We start from the raw sequence: 27,700 nt of genomic DNA, 5'->3' as shown, positions 1-27,700 counted from the left end.
AATCGCAGGAGAATTGTTACATTTCCAAAATGAAACGGAAACAGTTGCAGATTTACGGAATAGTTGTTGCAGATAGTAGGCAGAATTGTTTCATACCCTTCCCTCATTTCCCCCTGTTTGTTGTCAGTGTCAAAAGTAGCAGAGCACACCTCTGTCATAACCAGGAAACTAACACCAGTACGTTACTACTCACTAACTCCAGAGGTGGTCCGGGTCTCACTAGTTTTTCCGCCGGTGCCCGTTTTCAGCCCCAGGAGTCCCTCCATCCAAGACACCATACTGCGTTTATAATTTCCCATTGATTTGAGAAAGGGGGAAGGGTTGCATTCAGTTGTGAATTCATTGGCTGCTTCGTGTATGTGCCCAGACTGGGGATTGAACCTGTGACCTCGGTGTGCTGAGAAGATGCTATACCCACTGAGCAACCCAGCCTGGGCCTATCTTTCCATTTTTAACGGACAGAAAAATCTATCAACGTTAAAGAGAGCTCCCGTTTTACAGGCGGTAAAGGACAGAAACCAAGTGGTGTACAGGTCGTGGGACAATCACAGGACTCAGGTCTGAATCTTGGTGGTGCTCCTTTGGTAGGAGGCAGCCTGGTTCCGAGGAAGAGAATGCAGACTCCGGAATTGGGCAGACCTGGGTTGAGGTCTAGTCCGGGTTTGCCACTCAGGAGTCGCGAATGCCTGAGTAATTTATTCACTATCCCTTAGCCTTAGTTTTCCTGTATAAAGGAGAGCTAAAAATACACCTCCGGCAGGTAACAGAGAAATTTGTACATAATGCCTGTAGGGTGTCTGGACCATAAAAGGGCTCAATGAGTGGCCACTGCCATTATCACAGCATCACCGTTTGGGAACGGGATGCCTAGTCATCTGTGACTCAGAAGATGATTCTCTCTTATAAAAAGGAGATGTCATTTTTATCCCACCGGCTTACTGTGGGGTTACATCTCAGACATGCAGAGGAGCGGGGTTTAGAAGGACATTGGCCTCTAAATCAGCCACAACTCACTCCTCAGTTGCTCCTGTTATTAAGGTGAGCCTGCCCACCCAACAGGACGGACATCATTAGCCTGAAGGCATTCTACCAGAAAGTAAGCACTTGGTGTGTGAACATAGGTATCTTTTATGTACTTCTGAAAGGACTGTGGACACTTTAAATACCTTCTGACAAGGTTGTTTTTGTTGTTTGTTTGTTTGTTTTTTTCTGGGTTTTTGTTTCTTTCTTTCCTTTGGTGACAGGAAACAGATGCTCCTTGCTGGGAAATCACAGCAGCCTTGTTTTCCGGGGTGTGTCCGCATGTGCCGGTGCGTGTGTGGGCGCATACCTGTCCCTCCTCCTCTTCTCTGCAGGGATGCAAGAAGCTCTGTGTCACTTTCCAAAACAGAATTCAAAAATAGGTCAGTTGCAAAAGCCATGAACTAGATCAGCTGCCATCCACCTAAGCAGAAGGAGGAAGGGGGTTTGGCTCTAGAAAGACGTCATGTTTAGACCTCTGGTGTCTGTTCTATTCAGGCCTCGAGGGCCCTTTCGGGGATGGGGGAGTAGGGGGAGCATGCGTGACACCAGACCCTCTGCTGTTCCGATGCGGACTGACAGCATGCATTTTCTGACTCCAGGACGGCCCCCTCTGGGATAGAGATCATGGTCACCGGACAGTGACACCAGGCTGGCCGGCTGAAGCCCAGCGGTCGTTAGGGAAGCTCAGCGCAGGTCTGGGCACAGCCCTCTCTTCTTGGGGGGGAAACAGCAGGGCTCTCCGTGGGTAGGCGGTGGAGCGGCTGGATTTGAATAGCAAAACCATACTTGTGGGTAATGCTTCTGGTATTCCCGTGCAATGCACTTGGCCGTGGAAGCCAGAGTTACATCACCCCCACCCGGGGTGGGGAGGGGGGGGATTCTGCAGCTTTCTCTGTGCCGCTGGAAGCGTGCCTAGGAGGATCAGGCTGCACGGATGGCTTTCACCTTACTTTAACCGTCTCCTCTTGAACGGTAAGTGGCTTCCTCGCAGTGGTGGGCCGTTTTTCCATGGGGCTCACAAGCCAGAATGCAGCCCACCCCCGGGGGTGGGCGGGGGGGTGGTGCAGGCATTTTCCTGGGGCTGCAGGGTGAGTATTTCCTAAGACAAGAGCTCACTTGGTTTCCTGGCACTCCACCCGGTGGAAGGGGCGCCCTCGTAGACGAGATGACGATTTTTAAAGAACCGTCAAATTTGATTTGGTGACTTTCTGAGTTATTACCGACACACATTTCTGGTTTCAGATGATTCTGACTCATGCTCTTATTGACTCTTTCCACGGTCGGCAAGCTCTCCGAGTCACCGCTGTCCTCACCCATCGTCTGATAACCAGGACAAAGCACAGGCCGGGGTTGTGCAGGGCTTTAGAGAGACTTTCACTTTGTTTCTGTTACAGTCAAAAACAATACCAGAAGTACCAGGCTTAGTTAAAAACCAGAGATTTTAGCAAATAAAACTAGTCACAGTGCAGATGGCTTGCTCGTGGAAATTGGGTCTGACGACTTACATGGTAATGGGCCTTTGCTGGAGAGATTAGGGAGGCTCTTGGGAGCCTGATTCAGGGAAGACACGGACTATTGGCCACCTACCTTCGTGGACTGCAGAAATAGTTACGCTGACCTGGGGTCACCAAGACCGTGGGACCTTGAACCTGGACCGGGAAGCTGTGTAGAGAGGAAGACTCTTAAAGGCCCTGGTGGGTTAAAGACCCCCACAGTCAAATGTTGGTTCATTTATCCAGTCAACCAGAAGCTGCTGTGCCTTTTTCTTTCACCAGGTGGTGGGGGAGGCATTCCTGCCAGACAGGACGGTGAGCAGGTCGAGGGGGTCGACTGCAGGGCAGATGGACTCGCGCAGTAATTATGGCACAGGGCGGCAAGCCTGGCACTCGCAGTGGGTACACTGACCTGAGCAAGTCAGAAGCAGACGTCCTCGCCTCGCCTGGAGACATGGGGAAGACAGCGGGGGTGGGAGGGGAGGCACTGTGTATGGGGTGGGGGAGGAGAAGGAGGCGAGGGACGCAGCGTGGTTTGTGCTCAGATCCCAAACAGCAGTGAACAGTTTCCAATGCAGAGGATACCCGCCACCGATAGACCGAATGTCCCAGCGAGGAGAGTCACTATCTCACTACAGGCAACGAGGACTCCAGAGCGTGTTGTCCAATTTTTTTTTTCTTTTTAAAAGTGCCCCTGTAGTAGCCGTCACTGGGATGACAGCAAAACGCGCCCCAGGAGTGGTGACTGTTGTTGAGGGAGGTACCCTGGTCCCCCTGCCCTGGGACTGGGAGGTGGGGTGGGTGGGGGAGGGGACAGAGACAGACTCAGGGTGAGAGAGACAAGATGACGAATGACAAGGACATGGCAGAGGATGGGGGAAGGAAGGGGTCAGACATGACTCAAGCTGTGGGTTCGCGTCAGCAAGGAGGAAAGGAGATGGGAGGAAGATCCTTGGGGTCAGACACACCAGTGTCCAAGCCCAGCTGCACCTCTCTCAAGATCTGCACCCGCAGGCAAGTCCCTGGTCAGCGGCTCCACTTACTCCTTCGAAGGGAGAGTGACAAGCAGGCGTGGAGGGGGCTGACGAGCCCCCGGAGGCCTGGGGCAGGGAGATGCAGGCCAGAGGCTGCCCGCTGGGGTTCGTTTAGGTCAGGGGTAGTCAATGTTTTTATCCCTACCGCCCACTTCTGTATCTCTGCTGGTAGTAGACTTTTCTAACCACCCACCGGTTCCACAGTCATGGTGATTTATAAAGTAGGGAAGTAACTTTACTTTATAAAATTTATAAAGCAGAGTTACAGCAAGTTAAAGCATATAATAATAATTACTTACCAAGTACTTTAGGTCGGATTTTTGCTAAGTTTGGCGAATAAATCTTTATAAAACAACTTACTATAGTTAAATCTATCTTTTTATTTATACTTTGGTTGCTCTGCTACCACCCACCATGAAAGCTGGAACACCCACTAGTGGGCGGTAGGGACCAGGTTGACCACCACTGGTCTAGGTGTTCCCTGTACCACTAGACCCAGGGGTCATGAGAATGTACCCATGTTCCTCACCTCCAGCACAGGACACAGCAGGAGCCCTGGGAATGTTTGGTCAACTTCTGTCATTCTAAGCTCAGCCCAGGACAAAGAAAGCTGAAAAAGTCACCGGGGAGGCTGCTTAAGAATATTGTGGTGCAGGGTGTTGGGGGTGTTTGTACACTAGCCGGCAGTGCTGGGAGCCCCACTGACAGGCGTTGACAGGGGTAAGGAAGGCAGGGGGCCTGCTGCCGGCTCAGGATGTGGGGAGGGTGAACACTGTCAGGTGCTTGGTACCTGCTAACCCACGACAGCTCCGTCAGACCCCAGACCGGAGCGCGGCGCGGGCCCTCAGGCCCCAGGCGTGTACACTTGGTTTTCTTGCCTGAGTCTGGTCGAGGAGTCAATAGGAGGAAGGAGCCACACCTCAAAGTGTCCCATGCCGGGATGCAGGACAGAGAGGCCAAAGTGGCACGGACAACTGACATCCAGGAAGTGACAGGGACCGGGAGCCACACAGGCCCTATCTGAACCCCCGGCCTCCCCAGCACCAGATCGCTCCTTCACTCTTTACCCCCAGAGAGAAACGAGCCCAGTCCTCTGAGGAGGAGGAGTCCCAGCCACAGAGGGACCCACCGTCCTATAAGCCACCCCCCCCCACACACACACACACAAGTTCCCGTGGCCTCAGGCAGACCCGTCCTGGAGCCCCGCGGCCACAGCTGGCCTCCAAGGTTTCAGAGAATTCAAGCAACTGGCAAGGAGCCAGAGGAGAGCAAACACCACGATTAAAGAGGGTGAGAACAGGACCCCAGAGGCAAGTTAAAGAAATTGGGGCTGATTTGCCTAAAACAGTAAAGAGAACTGGGACCTGTACTCGGACACATGAAGAGGGGCCAGTGTCCACCAATTTTCCATTGCAGGAGTGCAGGGCAAGACACAGATGGCCTCCTCTGCCAGCGGAGGGACGCGCCACGAAGAGGCAGCTTCAGGAAGGTAGGTCCGCCTTGGCGTGGCCTTCCCTGGAGTTCCTACAAATGGGCGGGCCTCGCTGCCTGGGAGGCAGCGCGGGACAGGAGACAGAGAGGCCCAGCTGGTCCCTAGGGCCCCCTCCGTTCCAGCTCGCCTGGCTTTCTGTGAGCTGGTGCCTGTTTTCAGAGCAGAAACCTGACAAGTGACCTGGATTTTAGAAAGGGTGGCAGAGTGTACAGGGGGCGTGGGGGGTCTCGCCCTCCAAGAGCGAGCCTGACCTTCAATCACATCGAGTCTTTGATGTGTTCAAGACACAGTCAACAGCAAATGCCAGCGGCCTCTCTGGCAGCTGGTGACAAACGTCGTACGACTTCCAGGAGGGGCAGCGTAGATCCGATTGGGGTGCGGCTGGCTAACCGCGCCGTGGACTGTAGACGCGCCCCCGAGAAGACCGTGGAACTCCATAACCCCAGAGAGTTTGCTGTGGGCGTCGGCGGCTGTTCCTGTGCTCAGCGGTCCTCTCTCCGTCCCTCTGAGCTCCGTTGCTTATCCCACCGTCATTCACAGAAGGAACCGAGTTCAGATGTGGAGCCAGGCCTCTGGCTGCCTCCCCGCCTGCCCCGAACACCACACAGAAAGCGTTGATCCACAGACGGGACAATGGGGACATTGGTCAGTAAACCAGGACACTTCTGAGAGTGGATGAATGAGGGACGGCCTTCATAATTATGGCAGGACAGAACTAGAACCAGTGGCCACAATCTAACTCACATCCAAAGCTCACAAGCGAGATGGTAGTATCCTTGAAAGCGACATTCTCAGAAATCCTTGGAGGCTTTAAAAATATAGAAACAGGAATGTTTGCTTTATTAAATATATTTCCATCATCTATTGAGGCATAACATTACCCTCCCTCCCCCAATTAGTGGCTCAGAACAACAAACAGTCACCCCGTCACGCGGCTTCTGTGGGTCAGAAACTGGGGAGCAGCCTTGCTGGACGGCCCAGCCTCAGGCTGCTCAGGAGGCCACAGTCTGATACTGCCTTGGGCTGTGCCATCTGGAAACCCGGCTGGGGCTGGACGGCCCACTTCCAGACAGCTCAGTCACGTGGCTGATGGCAGGAGACCTCAGTGTCTCACCCGGTTCCTCCCCACTGGGCCACCAGAGAGCCTGCCCCCCGCCCACGGTTCCCTCTTCCAGGATGCAGTCTTGGAACTCACACTCGGGGACTCAGCCTGCATCTTCCTCATTAGGGTGAGTCGCTAAGCCCAGCCCACGAGAAAAGGGAAGGGGATTAAACTCCACAACTTGAATGAAGGAGGATCTTCAAATATTTGGTCCTTCTTGTCACCAGTTCATGTGTGCTTTTGAGAGTCCCTGTTGGCTCTGCTCTGAGGACCGTCTCTCACGCAGCCGGGTCCAGAGAGTATGGACAGGAACGGACATGGGCCACTGCGAGGGCTGTCTCAGCAGCTGGGGCCTGGCCGTGGTGGTGGCTTTCTGGTCTTCCTGGGTGTTGTAGTCACTCGGGGTACTTACAATATGCTGGGTGGGGGGCGCACAATATGCTCCCCATCACAGCAGATGTACATAAGGGGGGACTGGCAGGGTGACACAGAGGAACAGAGAGAGTGTAGGGGAGCTGGCTAAGTGACCTTCATGTCTCGTCTGACCCACAGGACCCAGGAGTCAGGGTCCCCCAAGCCCATCTGCCTATGTTGTTTGGATGGCTCCATAGGGGCTGACTCTGTGCAGTGATGGACGCATCAGAGCCGGGGACGGTCACTCTGCCCAGAGCAGGGTCTGTGGGAGCAGCAGCCGTCTGAGGACGTGGCACCCTGGACTGTTGGCGGAGACTCTCTATGAGAAGCAAGCTGGACTGCACATCAGCGCAGGCTGAGAGGGCCACGAGTGCCGGCTTCCCCGAGACAGGGAATGGAGAGGGTCCCCAGAATCTTCATCACAGGCGGCTGTGTGTGTCTGCATTGCAGCGAGATGGGGTGCAGTGCCCGGGCAGGGGCAGGCTGCGCTGCCAGCCCGTGTCTGACGCTCCATCGACAGGCAGATCACACTGCAAGGAGGCCGGCCCTCTCGCCATGCGGTGGTCAGATGTGCCTGCCAGTGAGTCCTGGCTCAAGGGAGCCTGACTCCATTTTTCATCTGTTTGTCCCCAGAGCGGATGGAGCTCAATGTGACTCGGGGAAGAAACAAGTGGCCTGTCCATTGTGAGCACCCACAGGAAACAGTACTGTAAAAGTCAATTCTTCTCAAAGGGAAGAGACAACAAGCCATCTATCTGCAACTTGAATGAGCAGAGCCTGGCCTCTGACCCCTTACCATTACCTAACAATCCAGTATTGACAGCTATGTCAGCCTCCACTTCCTGTGAATGAGGAGTCCGGGTTCCCACCCCAAGGCTGGCCATCTGCTGGACCAAAGAGCCACGCTCTGCCCAGCTGGGCGGTACAGACGCATGTGGCCTCCCAGAACAGTGTCGGCCCAGGCCCCTTGCTCCACAAGATGGTGACTTAGAAGCGTGAAAAACCGAGGTGTGTGGCTAGGATCATCTGTCCTGGCTTTCTGTCCCCCACCGCCACCCCCTGCATGACCCCTTTGAAGAGGACTTTGCAATTACCAGGTTAAAAAAATAGATTTTTACAGTCAAGAGTAACAGATAATATTCAAGAACAAAAAGAAATGGACTATTCAGAGAGAAAATGTATAAAGTCCCCAGCTCAGTGCACGGCCTATATGAGGTCCATTCTAAATAAACAATTTAACCAGTCAGAATGATTCAAGGGAGCAGTAGCTGCCCCCCCCCCCCCGGCAGGTCTGTCCCATTGATCTCAAAGGAAACAATCTCTGATACTCTTGCACACTGATTCTGATAGCACCATCTATGGAACACAAGTATCAGAACCACCTGAGTACTTGCTAAAACTCTCTTTCCCAGACCTAAGGGGACCCTCCAGTGCACACGCGGGGAGGGGGGTTGAATTCTGAAGGAACACCAGGGACCTGGTGGTCGGGATGGCAGGGCAGGAGCTCACTAAATGCTCACTTGCACCTGGGAGGTTTGCATTGGGTGTACTTTGCACACGGTGAAGGCTGACCTCAGGCTTAAAGACACAGGCCGAGCCTGGAAACAGAGCTGGCGTGGCTGCTGACTGACTCCTTAGCCCGCACGACCACTGGACAGAACACCGCTGAGCTCGGTGTCCTGCCATTTCCTTACCTGTACATTCGGGATTTCAAGTGAAAAATACCACCCGGGGGAAGCCTTTTAGCACGATCCTCTGATTCTACGAAGACTGGGATAAATAATGTCGTCGTTAACAAACCGCTGCATGATTATTAAACAGGGTAAGTAACCAGCTTGGACTGGTCAATAGGGGTGATTTATCAGTTTGTGCTCCAGGCAGCAAAGCCTTGGGAGGCGAGAGGCATTTCTCACTAGTGCACTCTTCCAAGTCCCTAACACAGTATTGCTGATTGCTCATGGAGGGAATGGATGAGCAAGGGAAGGGCTGCACAGAGCCGGAAGTAGGTGGCTGGGTTTAAACCCGGGCTGGGACCCTGGCCTTGCTTCCAGATGCAGTGTTGAGATGCCCTGACCCTGAGAAGGGGACCCTTGGGCCAATGTCTCTGTCATTCTTTTTTTAAGGCCTGCACCTTGTTGAGGGGTTTGACCTGGGGAGTGGGAGGGAGATAGAGAAGTTACACTCTAGGAGGAAGAGATGGTACAAGAAAGCTGTCCCTCAAACGTTGGCCGCCTGGGACAATGGGGCGTGGTCAGGAAAGACTTAAGACAGATGGTTCACCTTCCTGGCTCCACAGTGGAATCACTCGGACCTTTGAGAACTATCCAGGGCTTGGCCTCCACTTAGGAGATTCTGAGTTAAATAGTCTGGGCAGGGATGGGGTTGGTGGTGGTGCCACTTAGCTCCTTAACCCTTAGGGTTCTAAGAAGTTACCAAGGTTGGGAATCACCCCAGCCCCACAAGGAGGGCGACAACCATCCCTGAGACATCCAGCTCCTTTAGCCTGTGGCCCCCTTCTCTGCTGCTCCCAATGGTTCCCAGAGGCCAACAAGTTCTGTTAGAAACTGACATTAAGCCTGGCTCTCCGGCGGGGAAGGTGGAAGCCAGGGAGGACTGGGGTTTGAAGGAAAAACCCTCTACTCACTTCTCTAGTGTTTTCCAAACACCTCGTGCTCTGGGAGTCTCATTCCAAAGGCATGGAATTGCACCCTGGCCCCGTATTTTTTTAAGAGATAACTCCAGATATTTCTCATAATCAAGAAAGTTTGGGAAACATCATCAAAAGCCTTTCTCTGGGGCCACGCCATGGAAAAGAAACACGAGCCCATGTGTAACACGCAAAATCTAAAGCAATACATCAAAAGCTTAATGCCCAGATGCCGGGTGGCTGCAAATCCAGGTTTATTTCTCAGGCACCCCTAAGTCCATTTGGAGGCTTAGGGGACCGCCCGCCCGCTGGGCTGGGGACCTTCTTTCAGATCTGCTCCCCGCGTTCCGCGGGTTTTCAGCGAGCCGGGGAGCAAGCAGCCGGAGTCATCATTTCCAGCCTCAGACTGGAAAAGCTGGACCCTGCAGCCGCGTGTGCTTTTGGTGCCCAGGGCCCTGCGGCCACACCATCCTGGGGCGGGGATGTGTGCGCTCTGGGCCACGTCTGTGCCGCTGGGAGCGCAGCCCGGAGGCGCCCTGCATCGAGCCGCCCCAGAGGTGGGCGAGCGCCGGCTCTGGGCGGGACCCTGGCGGGGACCCTGAGCGGTCTCTAGGACCCGCGGGACGCCGCCGGCGGGCGGGGTGCGGGGGAGACCATAATTTGTTCCGTGGTAATGAGACGGTGACTGTTGGCCGTGGATCCATTTCACAGGCTTGCCCTCTCTCACTAACGATCTTCCTGGTCCCCGGGCCAACCCAGACAGCTTGCTCATTTACTGCAACGGTCAAGGCTGGCTCGTGCCAGAGCAGTGCGCGCGCACACACACGGTGGGGGGGGGGGGGGGGGAGGGGGCTTTTTTTTTTTTTTTTTTAATGAAAGCCTAGACTAGCTCGTCGGCGGCGCGGGCGCTGCGCGAAGGGTTCGGAGCTGACTCCCAGCAGCAGGAAATCCCTCCGGTCGCGACGCCGCCCCCGCCCGCCGCCCGCGTGGAATGGTGCGCTCTCGCCACCGAACCCCGAGAGCTGCTGCACGGAAGGTTGGCGACCATGCCAGCGCGCCCCCTGCCTGCGCCCCGCGCCCTCCTGCTCGCCCTGGCCGGGGCCTTGCTGGCGCCCCGCGCCGCCCGAGGTAAGCCGCAGAGCCCAGGCAGCTTACTGCCGGCCTCCCGCTCTCCTCTCCCGTCTGCCGACTGGGGTCGTCCGCTGCCTGGGCACTCGCCTGCAGGGGCACCTCGCACAGCACTGGGGGGACGCCGAATGGGCGGGGCTGCCCAGCCAGGCGCGCTCCGTGGTGCACAGCGGAGCCCTACCGGCACCGGGAGGACACCCCCGGCCGCCCCCCCCCCCCACCACCACCACAAGGTGCCAGTTCCCGGGGTAGGAGGGAGCACTTGGTTCGGGGCCTGGAAGCCCCAGCGAGTAGCCCGGACAGCTCAGCCTTGGGGCTGCGCGCCCGCCCGTGTCCCCTCCCTCTTGGGTGTCACTTGACAGTTAGTTAGTTACACGTGTCGCCAGGGATAATGCGCATCTGGTCGTCTTACCCTGTCCTTTAGTGACTTCCCCCCACTCCAGGCTCTGAGTCTACCCTTCACAAGGTCCTCTGTCCACCCACCCCTCCTCCCCACAGATACACGTGGGGGACGCGCAATCACCACGCAGGTCAGCCATCCCCTTCTCCGCAGGTGTGCTTGCTGTGTTCCGCAGCAGTCTCCATCTCAAAAACAAACCAAAAAAAAATTGACTCTTGTTTTCTTACCATCTTTTGTTAATTCCGGGTCACTCTCCTGTTATCAGTAGTGGCCAAATTTGAGCAGAATTTTCCCGTCTCTTGCCACCTCGTCAGTTTCTTGGCCATAAATTAACACTTAAATCAACTTTGTGCAAAGAGACAACTCACTTCGAAGTTAAAGTGTGGATATTGTGGTTAAGTCTAGCCTTCCTCGAGTTCTATCTCCTTACAGCTGAGCACCTGAGGAACCTTTCTTTTTGCATGAGGACTCGCTCGCCCAGCAGGTGTCCTGTTAACAATTCGGATGTTCCCCCTTCTCACCTCTCCCCATCTTCCAGCCGCTGTCTGTCTCTCTGCCGCTAGAGGCGCTGTCGGTCTACCAATAACATGACTGGTCCTGACCTCCAAATCGAGATTTCTATGATTTTACACACAAGCATCTCTTTTTCCCCAACTGGCCTCAATCACGAACTGTTACCACTTTATGGTACATTTTATTCTGCAATTGCCTCTGCTACCCTCTATCCCTCCCAATCTCCCTCCCCCACCGCATCTACTGTAATGTGGCTAAAACCCAGCTCTCAAGTTAAAATCCGCACAGCAAGGAAGACCGACTTGGGAACTGATGATTAAATCAAAGGATTGCACAAAGCAATGCAGGAGCCCTGGGGAAGCCAGCAAAGGAATACTGCTGACTGTTCAGTTAAATAACTCTGATTTGCACATAAAAATAATAGTGCTCCAAAGTGTTTTGGAAAGACTTTTGTACAAATTGGTCCTTTTAAAAGTTTGTCGAGAAATAACTTGTTAAAAAAAAAACCCAAAAAACAACTAAGACTCTTAAAGAATGCCTGAGGTGTCCGTTAGCTTACCCGCACATGCTCTGTCCCCATAAACAGAAGTTCACTGAGCAGGGATGATATTTTTGTTTAGAGGAAAATGTTTACTAAATGAAACTAACAATGAGAAAATATTTTATGAGGGGGGCTTTTTGTTATTTTATGACTGCAGCTTTGGTGGAGAGATTATTTTCCCCCCTTAGGATAGACAGCACTCAGAACAAAAAGCCAATCAGACCTCTCAGCATTCTGAATGGGGGTCATGTGCTTATCCAAGGATAATCACTGCGTTTTTACTGCTGGGTTCCCGATATCAAGTCTTAAATCAACCAGTGCCCCAACGTATAGATAGCATTGATGTTGTTTAAAAATCCAGATATACAAGGAAACACTTCTGTGTATTGGCAAAGAAAAGGAGGAATTACTGCTTGCTAAAGGCAGAGTATAGGTCCTGGGTTTTGTCTCCCTGTGTGTTGGTTACCCTGAGCCCCAGGACTGCTGCCTACTTGGCATCCTTCTGTGGCATGTCAGCCCTAACAGGTCCAAAACAGAGCCCTAGACCCCAAACCCTCTGCTCCGGGATTCATTCTTTTCCCGGTGTTCCCAGCTCAGTGACAACGTCCTCTGCCTTCTCCAGACGCCTCAGGTGAACGCCTAGAGAGTCATTTCTTAGCACCTCTTTCTCTGTAAGCCCCCGATTTCCCCATACATTCCCATCTTCTTGCCTTCTCCCAGCAGGGCAGCCTCCTCTCGGGTCTCCTGGCTTTCCTGCCTGTCCCTGTACAGGGCATTCTTCCCAAGATCCCGGCTAAAGTCGTCTTTCCACCAGGAGTTGGATCATGAAGGCTTCCTATTTAAAACTCCCCAGGGGCTTGCGATGGCTCTCCGGAAAGCAAATCCAAAGCTCTGGACAACCTAATCCAGGGGGAGTCAACCTTTTCACACCTACCGCCTGCTTCTGTATCTCTGTTAGGAGTAAACTTTTCTAACCGCCCACCAGTCCCACAGCAATGGTGATTTCTAAAGTAGGGAAGTCACTTTACTTTATAAAATTTATAAAGCTTATTTATTTATTTATTTACTTTGTGGATCACGTTTTCTGGTAGCCTCCCAAAGATGGGTATGTGGATGGTGACATTTTTTTTTTTTTTGAGAACTTGTTAGAATGCTTTCTTTCACCGGCAAATAACCGAAAACCTGACTCTAGCAATTTAAAAAACAAAAAAAAACTTTTTCTTGACTTCTGCATAGCACACAGCCATGACGGACACAGTGAAGGGGGTGAGCGGTACTGTTCAGAGCCCAAGCTCTTGCTTCTGTTTGCATCTGCCATGCTGAGATGTTGACTCCTGCCTTCAGGCTCCCTGCCTCTTGGTCTCGTGATGGCTGCTGCATCTCTCGGCATTGTGTTTGCATTCCAGGAAGCAGCAGGGCAGAAGAGGCGAAAGCGGAGCCAGCCAAAATCCGTTCCGTCAGGAAAGTATGAATATTTCTAGAAACTCTTGCGGCCGATTTCCTCCCGGCCAAACTGTGACACGGGGCCACTACCAGCTGCCTGGGAAGATAGAAAAGTAAATATTTTCAGCTGTTGCAAATCAAACCGAGTTCTGAGAGTGGGAAGGAAGGTTAGACTGTGTCTGCGCACAAGTATGTCGATATATATTTTTTACTCTGGGTTGCTTGTGTGTTTAGGTATAAAATTCCGAGGGGAGGTCCTCTTTCCTCAATATTTCATGAGATGTTCCCTCATCTCTCCTGTGCCCTCTGCTGCCTTGACCAGCCTTTGCATGTGGCCTGTCTTCCTTTCTGAAAAACTTCCATCATCTTTTTATCCAAAGTATTTTGGCATCTCCTGATAATGGGCTTTCACTAAGTTCTTGTGAGAAACGGTGCTGGGAACTCCATAGGCCTTTCAATTTGAAAATTCGTGACTGGTAGACTTTATTGTGTGATTTTTTTTCAATGAGTTCATTCGTGTGGTTTTTATTGTGCTCAATCTGAAACTGCCATCAGCCGGATGTCCCGACCTCCTGAAAACATCCTCTGATTTTCCTGCCTATTTTTTTTTCATCTACATTCTGGGAGAGTTTAATTTTCTTTTCCAGCTCTGTGAATCACGTTATTTATTTCTGCTACCAGATAATTTAATTTCCAAGGGGTGCTTCTTGTTCTATGAACGTTCCATCTTTTTTTTTTTTTTAGTATTCTGTTCATTTTTTAAAATAATGGATGCAAGATTTCTATGAACTCCTGAGTGTAATTTTATTTTTACTCGTTGTTAGCTCACTTTCTTCTCACGCGAGCATGGGGATTCTTCCCCACCCCCGTCTGGGGAGGTCTCTGACTTTCTTCAAGTGCCTGAATTTTGGCTCTGTTTATATTTAATAATGAGACAACAGAAGGGCCGGTGGAAAGTTCTGTGAACTTCCAAAGCACACGTTTTGCTGAAGGGACCTCCGTGCATCACTGCCTGGGCCACCTCCTCAGTCTGCTCCATTCCCCCAGGGAGGGACCCTGTACCCCCTGCTGAGGATGTGGGAGCCCGGCTGCAGGGTCTGTCAGCTCCGCTAGGAAAGCAGGGTTAACGTGGATGCTTCACTCTTTTATGCTTTTATTACATTACCTTGTTTTCAGTTTGGTACCAAGCAACCCCTCCCTATTCTGAGCTGTGCCTGGGTCTTGAGCACAGAAGTCTCCTGCAGTGTCTCCAGGAAATCCATGTCCTCGTCTGTAGGGGTTCCAGAGCGCTCACTGCTCCTGGCGCGGTCTTTCCGCCCCCTGGTACTGGCCACCGGCGGTGCCCCTTCCTCCCACTCCCAAGCCTTTCCGGGGTCCTGCTCATCCATCCCACCTTCTGTCCAGACAATAGGGCTCCAGTTCTCTCTCCTCTGTGACTAGGCAGCCACTCGTCTCTCCTCCTCCGTCTGCCAAAGCTGGACCGCTTTCCCTTACCCGTTCTCTGCCTCTAGTTCTCTGTTTTGTACTTTGAGTATTAGCACCCTCAGCTCTGCCCGTCCGTCCAGAAGTCAGGCGCTGCGCGTTCTGCCTGGAGACACGTTTCCTCCCCCACCCTTCCCACTTGACTTTTTATTTTTTTTATTCCTTCCTTGTGGAAACAAAAATTACATCCATTTTTAAGTGTTTTGAAACTTTTTTTGAAGATCTGTAAATACTCAAAGTCAACATAAACCTAATTAGATAGCTGTTGCAGCTGTGGGGACTGTACAGCTTTCGTTTTAATTTTTTTTTCAAGGAATGTAGCAACATCATCTACAGAAGCAAAGCCTATTTCTTCTGGTGTACACGATGCTATAATGAACTCATTACAGTTGCAGAAAAAAAAAATTTTTTTTTTAAATTTTGTATCAGAGTGTGTTCCGGAGGCCTGTTTAAGCTGAAGTGTTCCTGCAGGATCTGTAATTTACGAAGACAGGTGTGAGAAACACGTTCAGATGTTCCTTCCCGGCCAAGTGGCCAGCCCGCAGACTCTGGCTGGACGCCCACCGGGAGCCGTGTGGAGCAGCTCTGGGCTGTGTATAGTCCCTTCATCAGCCGCTCTCTGGGGTCGAGAAAGTGCAGCTGATAGAATCTAGACAGGAGGTTTTAGGAAGCAGTCTGTGCGTTTTAGTAGCTGTTTCTTTGTGGGTGTTTTTGAAGTCTTTTATTAAACCTCAAGTTTTCCTGCCAGCATGTAGTTCTTCAGATGGGTGTTCATGGAGTGCGTTGGGGCTGGGGGCTGTCCTGAGACCTATGCATGCCCTGTCTCGTGCAGTCCTCCCCGGAGGGTCTTGCGGCTGGTCCTGTCCTTACCCTCACCGCAAAGAGGAGGACACCGGGGCTTCCGGCGGGGAGTAGTCACTGAGTGGCAGGTGCAGGCTTGTCCCTCGGTCATCTCACGGCAGAGACGAGGACCTAACCTCACTGTGATCCACGTTCCAAACCCCTGTGCACAGGCTTTGGAGTAATTATCATGTCTGCAGCAATGAGGTTTCTAAACAGGACGGTAGTGCAGTTCAAACGACCCTTATTTGCCAGTCAGAACGCCCTGGTGGGAGATCACACTCACCGACAGACCGCCACTTCATCCTGCCCCTTGTACTCTATCCCGGTCCAGTACACCGTGCCTCTGACTCGCAGGCAGGATGGAGAGCTGAGTAGGTCGGCGTCACACGGCCGTGCTTTACCCTGGAAGCTGAGACGTCACTCCAAGGCTGCGTGAAGAGCTGCACTTCTAGGCAACTGCCTCTAGCGTTGGGCAGTCTCCGCAGGGTCCCTCTGGACCTCCTGCCTGTTGTTCCCCTCGCTTCTGGAAGCTTTGGCCTCCGCAGTCAGGTCAGGCGGGCGGCCCGGTCTCAGAGCTGTCCACGCGCCCCTCCAAGTCCTCCCCCAGCAGGGCCCGCGAGCCCGGCCCGCGATTGGACCAGAAGAGCTCGTGTTTTGTATTTTGCTCTATTCGTCACTGAATCCGGGATAGGATGTTGGCCTTTTCTCGTGAGGCCAATGGTTCACATGAAACTGAGCGTCATCCGAGAACCTGGTTTTGCTTTTTCTGTTTTTGTTTCTTAAATCCTGGCCCATCTGGTAGTCTCGGAACTTAGGGTCTGTGTTTTATCTTAAATGCAACCGGTTCCTGGGGTAGATGACGTCCCAACGTGAGGCATTCTAAGTGCAGTTTAACTTCTGAGCTAAAATAATTCTTTTGGTTGGTATTCGTGTCATTTGAGATACGATCGTGGAAAAAGATGATCAATAAAGAATTTTGGCCCCCTTGTCTATTCTCCTATGAAACATGAAATATTTTAGAAGCTTAGAATATTTAGAAGTTGAGGAAAGAAATATTTTAGAAGTCTAGAATATTTAGAAGTTGAGGAAAGGACATAGAATAAACTATGCGTCCATCTTCTTGCCAGCCAGATTTCTATGCTGGCTTCAGAATTTTTAAAATTTAAAAACACGTAACATGTTAAAGATAGATTGATCACAGCCCCCTGTTCTAACCCATCCAGTTCCTCCTCCTTAAGCTTAAGGAACCACTGTTCTGAAGCTATCTACCCATATACAGGCCTGAGCTCTGGAGAATCTGTTACAAATGAGTCTTGGAGTTGTCGAGTGGGCTGCTTTTCTACGTGAGTGTATTCAGCTATCTTGCTCTCTACGTTGGTATGCCAGTTTACATTCCTCCTTGTTAGACAGCTCGGGCTACCCCTGTTTTCATGATACGGAGCATCAGAGCATCTTCAGACTCTTAAATGTTGCCGAGCTCAATATGAAATGGTGTGTTGCTTTCATCGGCATTTTCCTCATTACGAGAAACTAAGACTCTGTGTTTACATTGTTTTTTTGTGTTTCTTCTTTGAAAGACCTAGTCTCATCATTTGCCCATTTTCTCATTTGAAATTTTGGTTTAGGAAGTCTTTCTCTCTTTCCTAAGCTCAAAAGGAGATTTTTTCTTCTAAACAATGGAGTTGTTTCCATTTAGTTGTGCATTCATTTATTGCTTCCTGTATGTGCCCTGACCAGGGATCAAACCCATATCCTAAGCATTTCAGGATGACGCCCAAACCGAGAGAGCTACACAGCCAGGGCCCAAATAATCTCTTCTAAATTTTGACTTTTTGCTGTTCACTTTCAGTATAACTTGAATTTCTTTATTTATTGTATGACATTAGTGTCTGTATTTCCCCATATAAATAACATAACCCTTTCCCACTTCTAATGTGTAAACGATGGACCTTGCTCCTGTCTTTCATATTTCGGGTCCCTCCGAATTTGGATTAATACCCATATGTGCCTTGATCAGGCAAGCCCAGGGTTTTGAACCGGCAACCTCAGTGTTTCTAGATTGACACTTTATCCACTGTGCCATCACAGGTCAGGTACCTTTCCCACTTCTAATGAACACCAAATATAGGCAGACGCGTCTGGGTTTCTTGTTTTGTTAGACTCTTTATTTATCCGAATTCTAATATCACACTGTTTTCAGTTTCCTACACCTTATAAGAAGTCTTCAGTGTTTGGGCTGGTGGCCAACTAGGAGTGCAGTGGGTAGACACTGAGGTCAGCCTGCTGGGGTTTGTATATCAGCTCTGCCCCCTCATTCCTGCCAGGTGACCTTGACAGGGTGACTAACCAATCTGTGTCATCAGGACTTACCCAGTTTTAACACTGAGAATCTCACGTGGCAGAAAACCTCTCGGTGCTGAGCAAATCATGATGGTTCGGTCACACTGAACTTCGGACAAATTATCTAGTCATTGTTTCTCCCTCTATGAAAAGGTGACCGTAATCGGACCTGCCCCTAGAGGGGTGCGGGGAGGATGAAATGAGATAGTACATGGAAAATGCTTTGTATCTCGCCTGGCCCTGCTCAAGCTCTCAAGATAAAGGTTATTTAGCCCTGGCCGGTAGCTCCATTGGTTAGAACAGCGTCCCTACATGCTGAGGTCGCAGGTTGGGTCCCTGGTCAGGACACGGACAAGAATCAGCCAATGAGCGCAGAAATAAGTGGAACAACAAATTAATGTATCTCTCTCCTTTCTTCTCTCTCTAAAAATCGATCAATAAAACTTTTTTTTTTTTCCTTCAAAGAAATTTTTCCTGCACGTTCATGTTCGCTTAGCTACGTGTAGACATCAGGGCTGATGGGAACTGCCCCTCGGCAGGTAGGACCCGTTCATTGTGTTCTGGCCTCTTCGGCCACTGTTGGGAAGTCTCGAGTTGAACGATAGTCCCTTTGCACTAAACCTGCCTTTTTCCTGGTTGCTCGTAAGACTGCTCTTTGTTGTTGATGTGTTTGGTGTGTGGTTCTATAGCTCGAGGATCCTGTGTTTTGATAAGGGCTTCCCTTTAATGTGTGTAGAAGGCCTTGCTGAGCTCTGGAACCGTTGTCAGTTACGGAAATCCCTTAGCCATTATCTCTTCAATCACTGTCTTGTCTTTATTTTCTCCATCACGCTCTTTGTAACTTTTATCATAAGGGACTTGGACGTTATCCTGCAGCATCCTGTCTTTAGCTTCTCTCTCTGTCTCTTCGTCACTCCGCTTTGTAATCCGGGCGGTGACATCTCCAACTCGCATTTCCATTCCGCTGTTTCTCTCTCGCTGGGCCTGAACGCTGCTTCTGTGGTCAATGGGCTGACGTTGCATTTTTCATTTATGGAAGCTTTATTTTGTTCTACCTACACCGTCCCCAAGCCTGCTAGGTCTTTTACAAGTAGTGTCCTTTCATGAGCTTCCATTATGGGTTTCTCTGTGTGCTGCTGTCTTTAAAACTTTTGGATAGCTGTGTTGCCGTCCCTCTCAGATTATCCTGTCACCTCGTGCTGAGGGTGCTGGGCTGTGTTGGCATGGATTATCTTTTCTTGCCATCTAGAATTGTGAACTGCTTTTTACGTCCCCTTCCCCTTTCCATGGGAGTCCCGTACACCTCAGATTATATATAAAAGGTCCGCGTGGAGCAGTTTATTGTCTTGTGACAGTTGTTTTAAGGATCTCACGGAGCCCAGCGTTCGTGTTAATTTCTCACGTTGGAAATTTTGCCCCACATGGTTTTCATGATTTTGGTCTCCGTGTGCATGCGGCGGAGGCTGGAGGTTTTTATTTCTCTCGGGAGACTCCTTTACTCTCACCAGCTCTCCGGGTTGACACGGTCACTCTGCGGTCTCTCCTGTGCATATAGGGGAGTGACAGGCGCCCCTTGAATTCAGGAAGGGCTGTCCTGCAGGACCCCAACTCCTGTTCCCGTGCCGTGTGATGGAGAGCCTACCTCCCATCCTTCAAATGACATCTCCGAGACTGAGGGTCCGTGTCTGCTGCACCTCATGGACTCTCGTGGCATCGGCAGGGTCTTAATGCTGTGGCTGTGAGGTCCCTTTATATTAATGGGTCCTGGTGATTTCCTTTTCTTTTCGGTTTAGTCATGTCTATAACTGTTAAAATGCTGCATTATGTTTATTTAGTATTTGTATGTGGTCGTCGTGGGAAGGCTTTCTGTCCGTGTCAACCCAGGGCGCCACGCTTTCAGAACTAGTTGTCCCCAACACTGGATCCTTGATTCTCCTAGTCACCACATTGCTCTGCCCACTATTAGCAGAATATGCCAGGTGCTGGGGATAGGATGGTGAGAAAAACCAGATACGGACCCTCGCCTCCCAGCGCGCAGAGCGAGTGGGCCCTAGAGACACACAGATTTCGCGTTGAACGCACCTGGCCCCCAACCCTCAGCTTCTGACACACCCGGAGCGCGATCCCAGAAGGGAGGCAGCTGCTGTCCCGCAGGCCTGTCGTCCTGGCCTTAGCAGCTGCAGGCAAGATGTGTTGGTCACGGGGCCACGCTGAGCTCCGGTAGGGGGTGGGGGGTGGGGAGTGAGGCCATCAGCTGCTCCCGTCGCCCTCTGGCCGAGGCAGAATAAGAACAGCTGGGAGCAAGGCCACATACACCCCTAGAAGTCACCCCACAGCCGGCAGGGGTGAGAGCAGAACTTAGGGCACATGAGCCTGCTGGGGCTGTGCAGGGAATGGGCCGCACCCTTGAACATGCTGAGTGGAGGGCGACCGTCCGATGGGGTGAGCCAGTGGTTGAGATGCTCGGCCGTACATCTTGGTACACTTTGGAATGACAAATAGGGTCCCATAGGGATTGATGTCTCCACTGACTGATCCAGAAAAGTCAGATGTCTGAGTTGACCCTAAAATTTGGATGTTGTCGACTCAGTGTGTGAAGTTTCACCTGCAGGTTCACAGCAGGGAAACCTGTCCCTTTCTGCATAACTTAGTCACTGCAGTAATGCTTGTCCAGAAACCTCCTCCCACCTCTCTCACACACATCGCAGCCTCTTCCCTTTGTCTTGTCCCTGTTCACTCTTAAAAAAGTACCTTTCAACCCTTCCTCTCACTCGGTGCAAGTGAGTAACCCGGACATGGATTGGTTCCAGAGGCTCAGGGCGGAAGTAATTTCAAAAGGGGGGGGCCGGAGGGACCGGAGAAGACACAGCTCGAAAAGCCAAGACAGCTCTTTTTAAAGCCTTAAAACTCCCTGACAGAGGCTCTGCTTCTCTCCTGGACATCAGTGACGTCTTACAACAAGATACACCTGCCTCCTGACGTTGCTCACTTCCATGTGCATCCAGCAGGCGCGGAGCACGGAGTGCTCCCTCCGTGGTCAAGCCTCCCTCCGGAGAGGCTGCTGGGACGAAGCCAGAATTCGGCCTTGGGCTGCGAAGGCTGGCGCGGAGTCCTGGCTTGGCCTCCTTATAGCCGAGTGACCGTGAGGACCCAACCATGTGTTTCTGAGCCTCAGCAGACCCCCGCTGGGTGGTGGGGAGCCCAGGTTGTTGGGCAGAGCGCTTTGTGACATGCAGACTTCCCTTTAGATGGCGGGGTGGGCACGGGGCTCTGCCGTGCACTGTGACTAGTTCCATGTCACAGGTGAGGGGACTGAGACCTAGAGACCAGGTGATCTTAGCCCCCTGCACCCTGTAAGAGACTGAGCCGGGGACCAGACCCGATGGTTGATTTCCGAGCCCACGTGGTGAGCCACTGGACCACCCTGGGAAGAACCATGACCTCCAAGTGCCCTTGCAGGTTTGGAACCTTCCCAGCTCTCCCATCTTGTGTCGGTTGCCCTTGGGGTGTGATCTTTGAAGCGATTTTAACCCACATGAGTCAACATTCAATCGAGGAACAACATGACTCTTCTAAGACAGGGCTCCACCTCAGTGACGTCCATAGCAAACAGAAAGCAAAACCCCAAAGCTTGCCTCAGGCTTGCGGACAGGCCACCAGTCTCACTCTGTTTTCTCATGTCTCCTTACACTGACCTTTATTCCTGTCCGTGTTGGAGCTCAGGGGTCCAGAGAAAGACGTTTTCATGCATGGAAATTTGAAAACATCCAAGTTGGCTGTCAGTAAACCTGCCACCATTTGAAAAGCACGTTTCTTAAGGCTGCGCCGCATTTGTTTCTGTAATACATTTCTCTGTTGGTGTTTCACCATCCATCCTTCGCAAAAAGACCATAAAAACTCATCCCAGATCACAACATTTCGAAGTCGGCTCTCAAAGGAAGAGTGAGATTGGGTGTTGCTGACGGGCGTTAACATAAAGGACGGGTGGCCTAATGAGGTGTGATTCCGGGAATATGGACTATTTAGGTCCACACATCAGCACGCCGTTCTTTTCCTGTTTACATACAGCGGAACAGCTTGGGGTTAGGGGCGCTGACCCCCCTCCCCCACTCTCCACAAGCATTTAAAAATCTGCTCAGAAAAGCTTGACTCCCCCTAAATTTTAACTAACTAAGACTAGCCTACTGTTGGCCGGAAGCTTCACCGATAACATCGTCAATGAACACATATTATGTATAAATATGTTATCTGTATTATACACCGTATTCTGGCAGTGTTGGGGAGAGAAAAGAAAACAGTACAAAGAAAGGCATAAGGCAGAGAAAACACATGTGTAGTATTTATTGAAAAAAAATTCACATATACATGGGCCTGCATTGTTCAAACCTGTGTTGTGTTGGTCAAGGGTCAGCTCGTGCGTGTGCAGAGAGAGAGGGAGTGTGCCAGTTTTGATTTCCTAATATTTTATTAAGAATTTATGCCTATGTTTGTAAGATACACTGGTTTGTGATATTTTTTTTTCTATGCTCTGACCTTCCTTTGGTATTGCTCTTATCAGAGTCCCACAGACCTCAGCAGCGTTGGGAAGGTTTCCTTCCTCCTGTATTTTGTGAAAGGGTTAGAGTGAGGTTATTATTTCTCTCTTAAATGTCTGATAAACTTCATCCATGCGGCCACGCGGACCTGGGGAGAGGGGTGTGTGTGTGTATGTGTGTATGTTGGTGGAGTTCATCATGATTTCAATTTCTTTATCGACGATAAGGCCATACAGATACTTTTCATTCTTGTGTCAGTTTTGGCCATTTGTGTCTTTCAAAGAAGATGTCCATGTTATCTGAGTTAACAAGTTGATTGGCATCCTTTTTTTTTTTAATAAATTTTTATTTTAATGAGGTGACATCAATAAATCAGGGTACATACATTCAAAGAAAACATTTCCAGGTTATCTTGTCATTTAGTTCTGTTGCATACCCATCACCCGAAGAGAGATCGTCCTCCGCCACCCTCCATCCAGTTCTCTCTGTACCCCTCCCCCTCCCCCTCTCCCTCTTTCCCTCCCCCCCCCCCCGTAACCACCACACTCCCGTCCATGCCTCTTAGTCTCGCTTCTATGTCCCACCAATGTATGGAATCCTGCAGTTCCTGTTTTTTTCTGATTCGCCCATTTCACCCCACACAATGCTACCAAGACTCCACCATTCCGCTGCAAGTGATCCGATGTCATCATTTCTCCTAGCTGAATAGTATACCATGGTGTATATGTGCCCCATCTTCTTCATCTAGTCCTCTATTTTTTTTTACAGTGATTAAAAGCCTTTAAACAAACTCTTGGCCAATACAGCAAGAATCCCTAAAAGAGTAGTGTCCTTAACATGTTCACCGAGTCCAAGTTGGCCCCATCACCTTGCCAAATCCCTGAAAAATGCAACCCAACCACAGTTCAGTCTGTTAGGAGCTGTCACCGGGAGCAGGAGTCCAGGAAAGTTCCCCACAGGAAAAGTCCGCATGGCACTGGAATTGTTGTCACCATTCTATACTTTGCAGCTCATGTCCAAGTCCCAATGACCGCTGCTTCTAGCTGGTAATGATTCAGGTAGACCGGAAAAAGCCATTTGCATCATGCGTGGATATGGAGCTTCTGTTCTCCTCTGCCTGGAGAGTTGAGACCAGGTTGCTTTTCCCTGGAGCTCTGTGACTGTGGCCTGGTAAAGAGAACCTTGGGATACACTAAGCTGGGTGGCAAAGGTAAATTCATAATACAAGTTGGCAAAAGGAGGAAAGAGAGCTCTAAATTAGGAGTAGGTCCCAGCCTGAAATATGAGTGGGGCATTGAGGTAGGAGGAATAAAGGAAACACTATATATTAAGCAAAGCAGCAGAAAATAGGACTATCAACACCCACAACAGAGATCTTTGAGGGAAGAATAAAAAACCTGACTATTCAGGCAAAACATAGTTAAGTGGCCCTTGTGCAAATGAGATCAGTTTACCTGCTTCTTGGAAGAAATACCCTAGGCTCGTCCACAGTGTCGTAGATAGGGCCGACAGCCCTGGGCACCTTCAGCCTTCAGTGGCAAACCCCAGCTTTCTGGGCAAGGTTAGGTCATAGGTGGCTGGAGCAGGGCTGGAAGAGACTGAACCCTCCCTTAGAGGAGCGAGGGGGAAGCCCACCTTCCAGTGTCCCTGTTTCCTCACAGCAGAGGCGTGTAAGCCTGGCAGGCTTTAGCTCAATGACCTTCCTTTCCACTATTGAAGCAGGACCCAGATGGCATCCTATGAGACCCCTTTGGGACGTTGGAGCCTTTAAGGGTGTATCGTAAAAGCTGGTAGTTCCCCTGATCTCTATTGGGCTTTTTCTGCCTCTAGGTATCTTAAAAGGATTGGCATCCATTTTTGTCATGTTTTCTCCTTCTTTTCCTGGATGTATTGTCTCCATAATGATTACCCTTGCCTTCATTCCTGGAATTGGTACATCATGTGGTCACTCACCTTTTCTTTCGTCTGGCTAAGAATTTAAGGTTTTGTCAATGTTGCAAACAACTTTGTTTTCAGAGATTTTCCTCTTCAGTGACTTGTACTCTTGAGTCTTCCTTTCCTTCCACTGTGTCTCTGAGTCTCTCCTCTTTTAGCTTCTTACAGTGCGTCCTTAGATTACTGCCACGAACCTTCTTTTCTAGTCCTACTGACCACTTAGAAATATCACTGTCCTTTGGCCCTGGCCAGTTGTCTCAGTGGTGGAGCATTGGCCTGGCATGTGGATGTTCTGGGTTGATTCCCAGTCAGGGCACACAGGAGAGTCAACCATCTGCTTCTCCTCCCTTCCTCTGCCCCCTTCTCTCTCTCTCTCTCTCTCTCTCTTTCTCTCTCTTTGTCTCTCTCTCTCTCTACTTCCTGCAGCCATGGCTCAATTGGTTCCAGCGCATCAGCTCTGGGCACTGAGGATGGCTCTGTGGAGCCTCTGCCTCAGGCACTAAAAATAGCTAGGTTGCGAACGTGGCCCCAGATGGGCAGAGCATCAGCCCCAGATGAGGGTTGCCAGGGGTATCCCAATTGGGGTGCATGTGGGAGTCTGTCACTCTGTCTCCCCTCCTTTCAGAAGGAAGGAAGGAAGGAAGGAAGGAAGGAAGGAAGGAAGGAAGGAAGGAAGGAGGGAGGGAGGGAGGGAGGGAGGGAGGGAGGGAGGGAGGGAGGGAGGGAGGGAGGATCATTGTCCCTGCAAGCATTCCTTCACTGCACATTGCATACTTTTATAGGCTGTATTTTCCTTATATTTCAGTTCAAAATATGTTAAAACTTCTCTTACCATTTTTTTTCTCTGCCCCCCCCTGGGGGGGGCTTTCAGAGTACATTGCCTAACTCCCACATAGTTGAGGGTGTCTGAAGATACCTTTCTGTTATTCAGTTCTAATTTTATTTTTGTGTCATCACAGAGTAGATTCTATATGACTTTGATCTTGGCATTTGTTGAGACGTGCCTTGTACGCCAGCTGACAGTCTGTATCTGTGACTCTTGCACAAGCTATTGAAAAGGAACGTGTGTTCTGCGGTTGTTAGAGGGGGTGCTGGTCCCAAGCAGCAAAGCTGTTAGATGGTGTGATAGCATCTCCTACAGATGTCCTGACGTTTGATTTCCTCCTTCTGGCAATTATTGTCAATTAAGTAGGGGTTGATAATTTATCTACATATTTCTCCTTTTAGGTCTATTATTTTTCTTCATATATTTTGAAACTTTTATTAGGTTTACACGCCTCTACGAGGGTGATGTCTGGTGAGTGAACTGGCCCTTTTGCACTTCAGGATTTCCTCCTTCCCTGAGGAGGCGCTTATTGTTTCTGTAAGTCTACTGGACTGATAGTGCTATAGCTACCTCCTCTTTCTCATGCTTCCTATAGGAAGATACATGCACAGAGTGTCTTTTTCCATTGTTATTATTTTTACTTTCAACCTGTCTATGTATTTGCATTCGGAGTGCACTCCTTATAAACAGTGAGTTGTTGACCTTGCGTCTTAATCCATCGTGAGGGTCTCTGACTTAAAATAAAAAAAAATGGAACATGTAATTCAATTACATTTAATCTAATTATTTGTGTGAGGAGCTAAATTCATTATCTTGCTCTTTTATATTTGCCCAGTGTGTTTTCGTTTCTTTGTTTTTCTTCTTCTTTTTCCTGTTTTCTTTTGGATAGAGTGGTTTTAGTATTCCATGTGTTAAAGCTCTGTTTCTTAATTTGATTATGGTGATTTTTTTTTTAGTGATCACTACAGGGATTAGACTGTGTGTCTTTAACTCCCTACAGTTATCACAGGAATCAGAGAGAGGAGTGTAGTCCTGCCGTGGGATCCAGACAGGCGCCCTGTGGTTAGCATGGTGTTTGACCCAGCAGCATTCCAGTTTTAGTGTCCTCCCTTTTAAGCTGTTGTTCCACCAACATTTGTTTTGACAGAGACTGAGACGAGGAATCCACCCCCTTTTCAGATGGTTACCGCGTTGTGACCGCTATTTTATTTCGATCATTTTGAAAGACGACCTTGATTGTGTACCTACTTCCTGCGCCTGTTTGGTTTGATTACCTCGTTTCATTTGCTTCTAGGGATCTTTCTATCCGTGGGCTAGTCCCGCCAGCTTAATGATGGCTGCTCGATGGTTCTGATATTGGGTAGATCTAAAAATGCTTGCACGGTCCTTTCAGAATCCGTACCCTCTGGCTTATTCCCATGTAAACCTTAGAATATGGAAGAAAGCTCCGTGAACGTGAACAGGGAGGACGCATCTTCTGTCCCTGCTGTGCTACAGGTGGCCTTCCAGAAGCCTCTGTCCTCCATACTGTCCTGCCTGCCCCTTCGAGGCCTCTTCCTCACCAGCTAGGGGCATTATCGCTGCCAAGTACTGTCACATTGTCGGTGCCAGTTTTCTAGGTTAAAATGTTTTAATTCGCATTCTGAATTTATCATAGGGGTCTTAGGCATCTGCTATGCAATACCACTCTTGCCCTCTGAACTAATCGATTACTCAGGAGGCTGAATGTTAGCGATCCAACAATCAGTTATTACCGGAAAGCAGATCAGAGACTTTGGTCTTCCATGTGTGGCCAGGTGGCCTTGCTGGTTCACTTCCAGATTTGAGAGTCATTTATCTTACTGGGTAAGATGGGATCTTGCCTCACAGGGTCACTGCCCTTCACGTATGGCAGAGGGCAGGCCAGAATGAATGCCCCGGCCCACGTCCACCCTTGCTTGGGTCTCACCTGCTACTGTTTCGTTGCCCTGTTGGGTAAGCAAACCCACGTTCCAGCGAAGGGTTACTAGGCTCTGCCTCCTGACGCTCACGTGGCTCGGGTCTTTGATAAACAGGTTGTGTGCTCTGCAAGAGAAGTGGGAAGCTGATGTGCTCCAGTGACCCAGGGTCTGCCTTGTTTTGTCGTGGTGTGCCTACTGACACACGTTGCTTTCTCCACCGTGAACACCACTCTGCACCTGTCCCCTCTGTGTGTCCATGAACCCTTGTCCATCGGGACGCCTTCTTGACGGCTGCCCTCTGGCTTCTCACCTCCCTTTCTCGGGGTTGTGGTCGCCATTCTCTCTGGGGCCCCGTTTCCCTGGTCTGACACCATGTCGTCCTCTCTTGTCCTGTGAAGTTTTTCAGAGCTGGGCTTGTGACCGTTGGCTCTTGACCCCAAGGGCCTGCAACATGGCAGGTGCTCAGGGAAGGCTGCTGGGTTGACTAATGAATGACCCCTTGACGCTGTGAGCGCGTTGATATGAGACTTCTTGGCTCATAAGGTATTGCATCCGTTTCGGGATAGGGA

At 50.5% G+C, this 27,700-nt stretch overlaps 1 protein-coding gene across 1 annotated transcript in view; it reads left to right on the top strand.

Moving 5' to 3' along the window:
* The first annotated feature begins 9,363 nt into the window (after positions 1 to 9,363).
* The window catches only part of ADAM12 (ADAM metallopeptidase domain 12), a 311,461-nt gene continuing 293,124 nt past the window's right edge, over positions 9,364 to 27,700 (top strand). The window contains 4 exon segments of the mRNA XM_066240397.1: positions 9,364 to 9,388; positions 9,657 to 9,846; positions 9,959 to 10,171; positions 10,173 to 10,333. Of these exon segments, the coding sequence (XP_066096494.1) occupies positions 9,364 to 9,388; positions 9,657 to 9,846; positions 9,959 to 10,171; positions 10,173 to 10,333 (589 nt within the window).

Source organism: Saccopteryx bilineata, chromosome 7, assembly GCF_036850765.1.
Source record: "Saccopteryx bilineata isolate mSacBil1 chromosome 7, mSacBil1_pri_phased_curated, whole genome shotgun sequence".
Taxonomy (NCBI): Eukaryota; Metazoa; Chordata; class Mammalia; order Chiroptera; family Emballonuridae; genus Saccopteryx; species Saccopteryx bilineata.
This window is presented reverse-complemented; position numbering and strand designations above follow the sequence as displayed.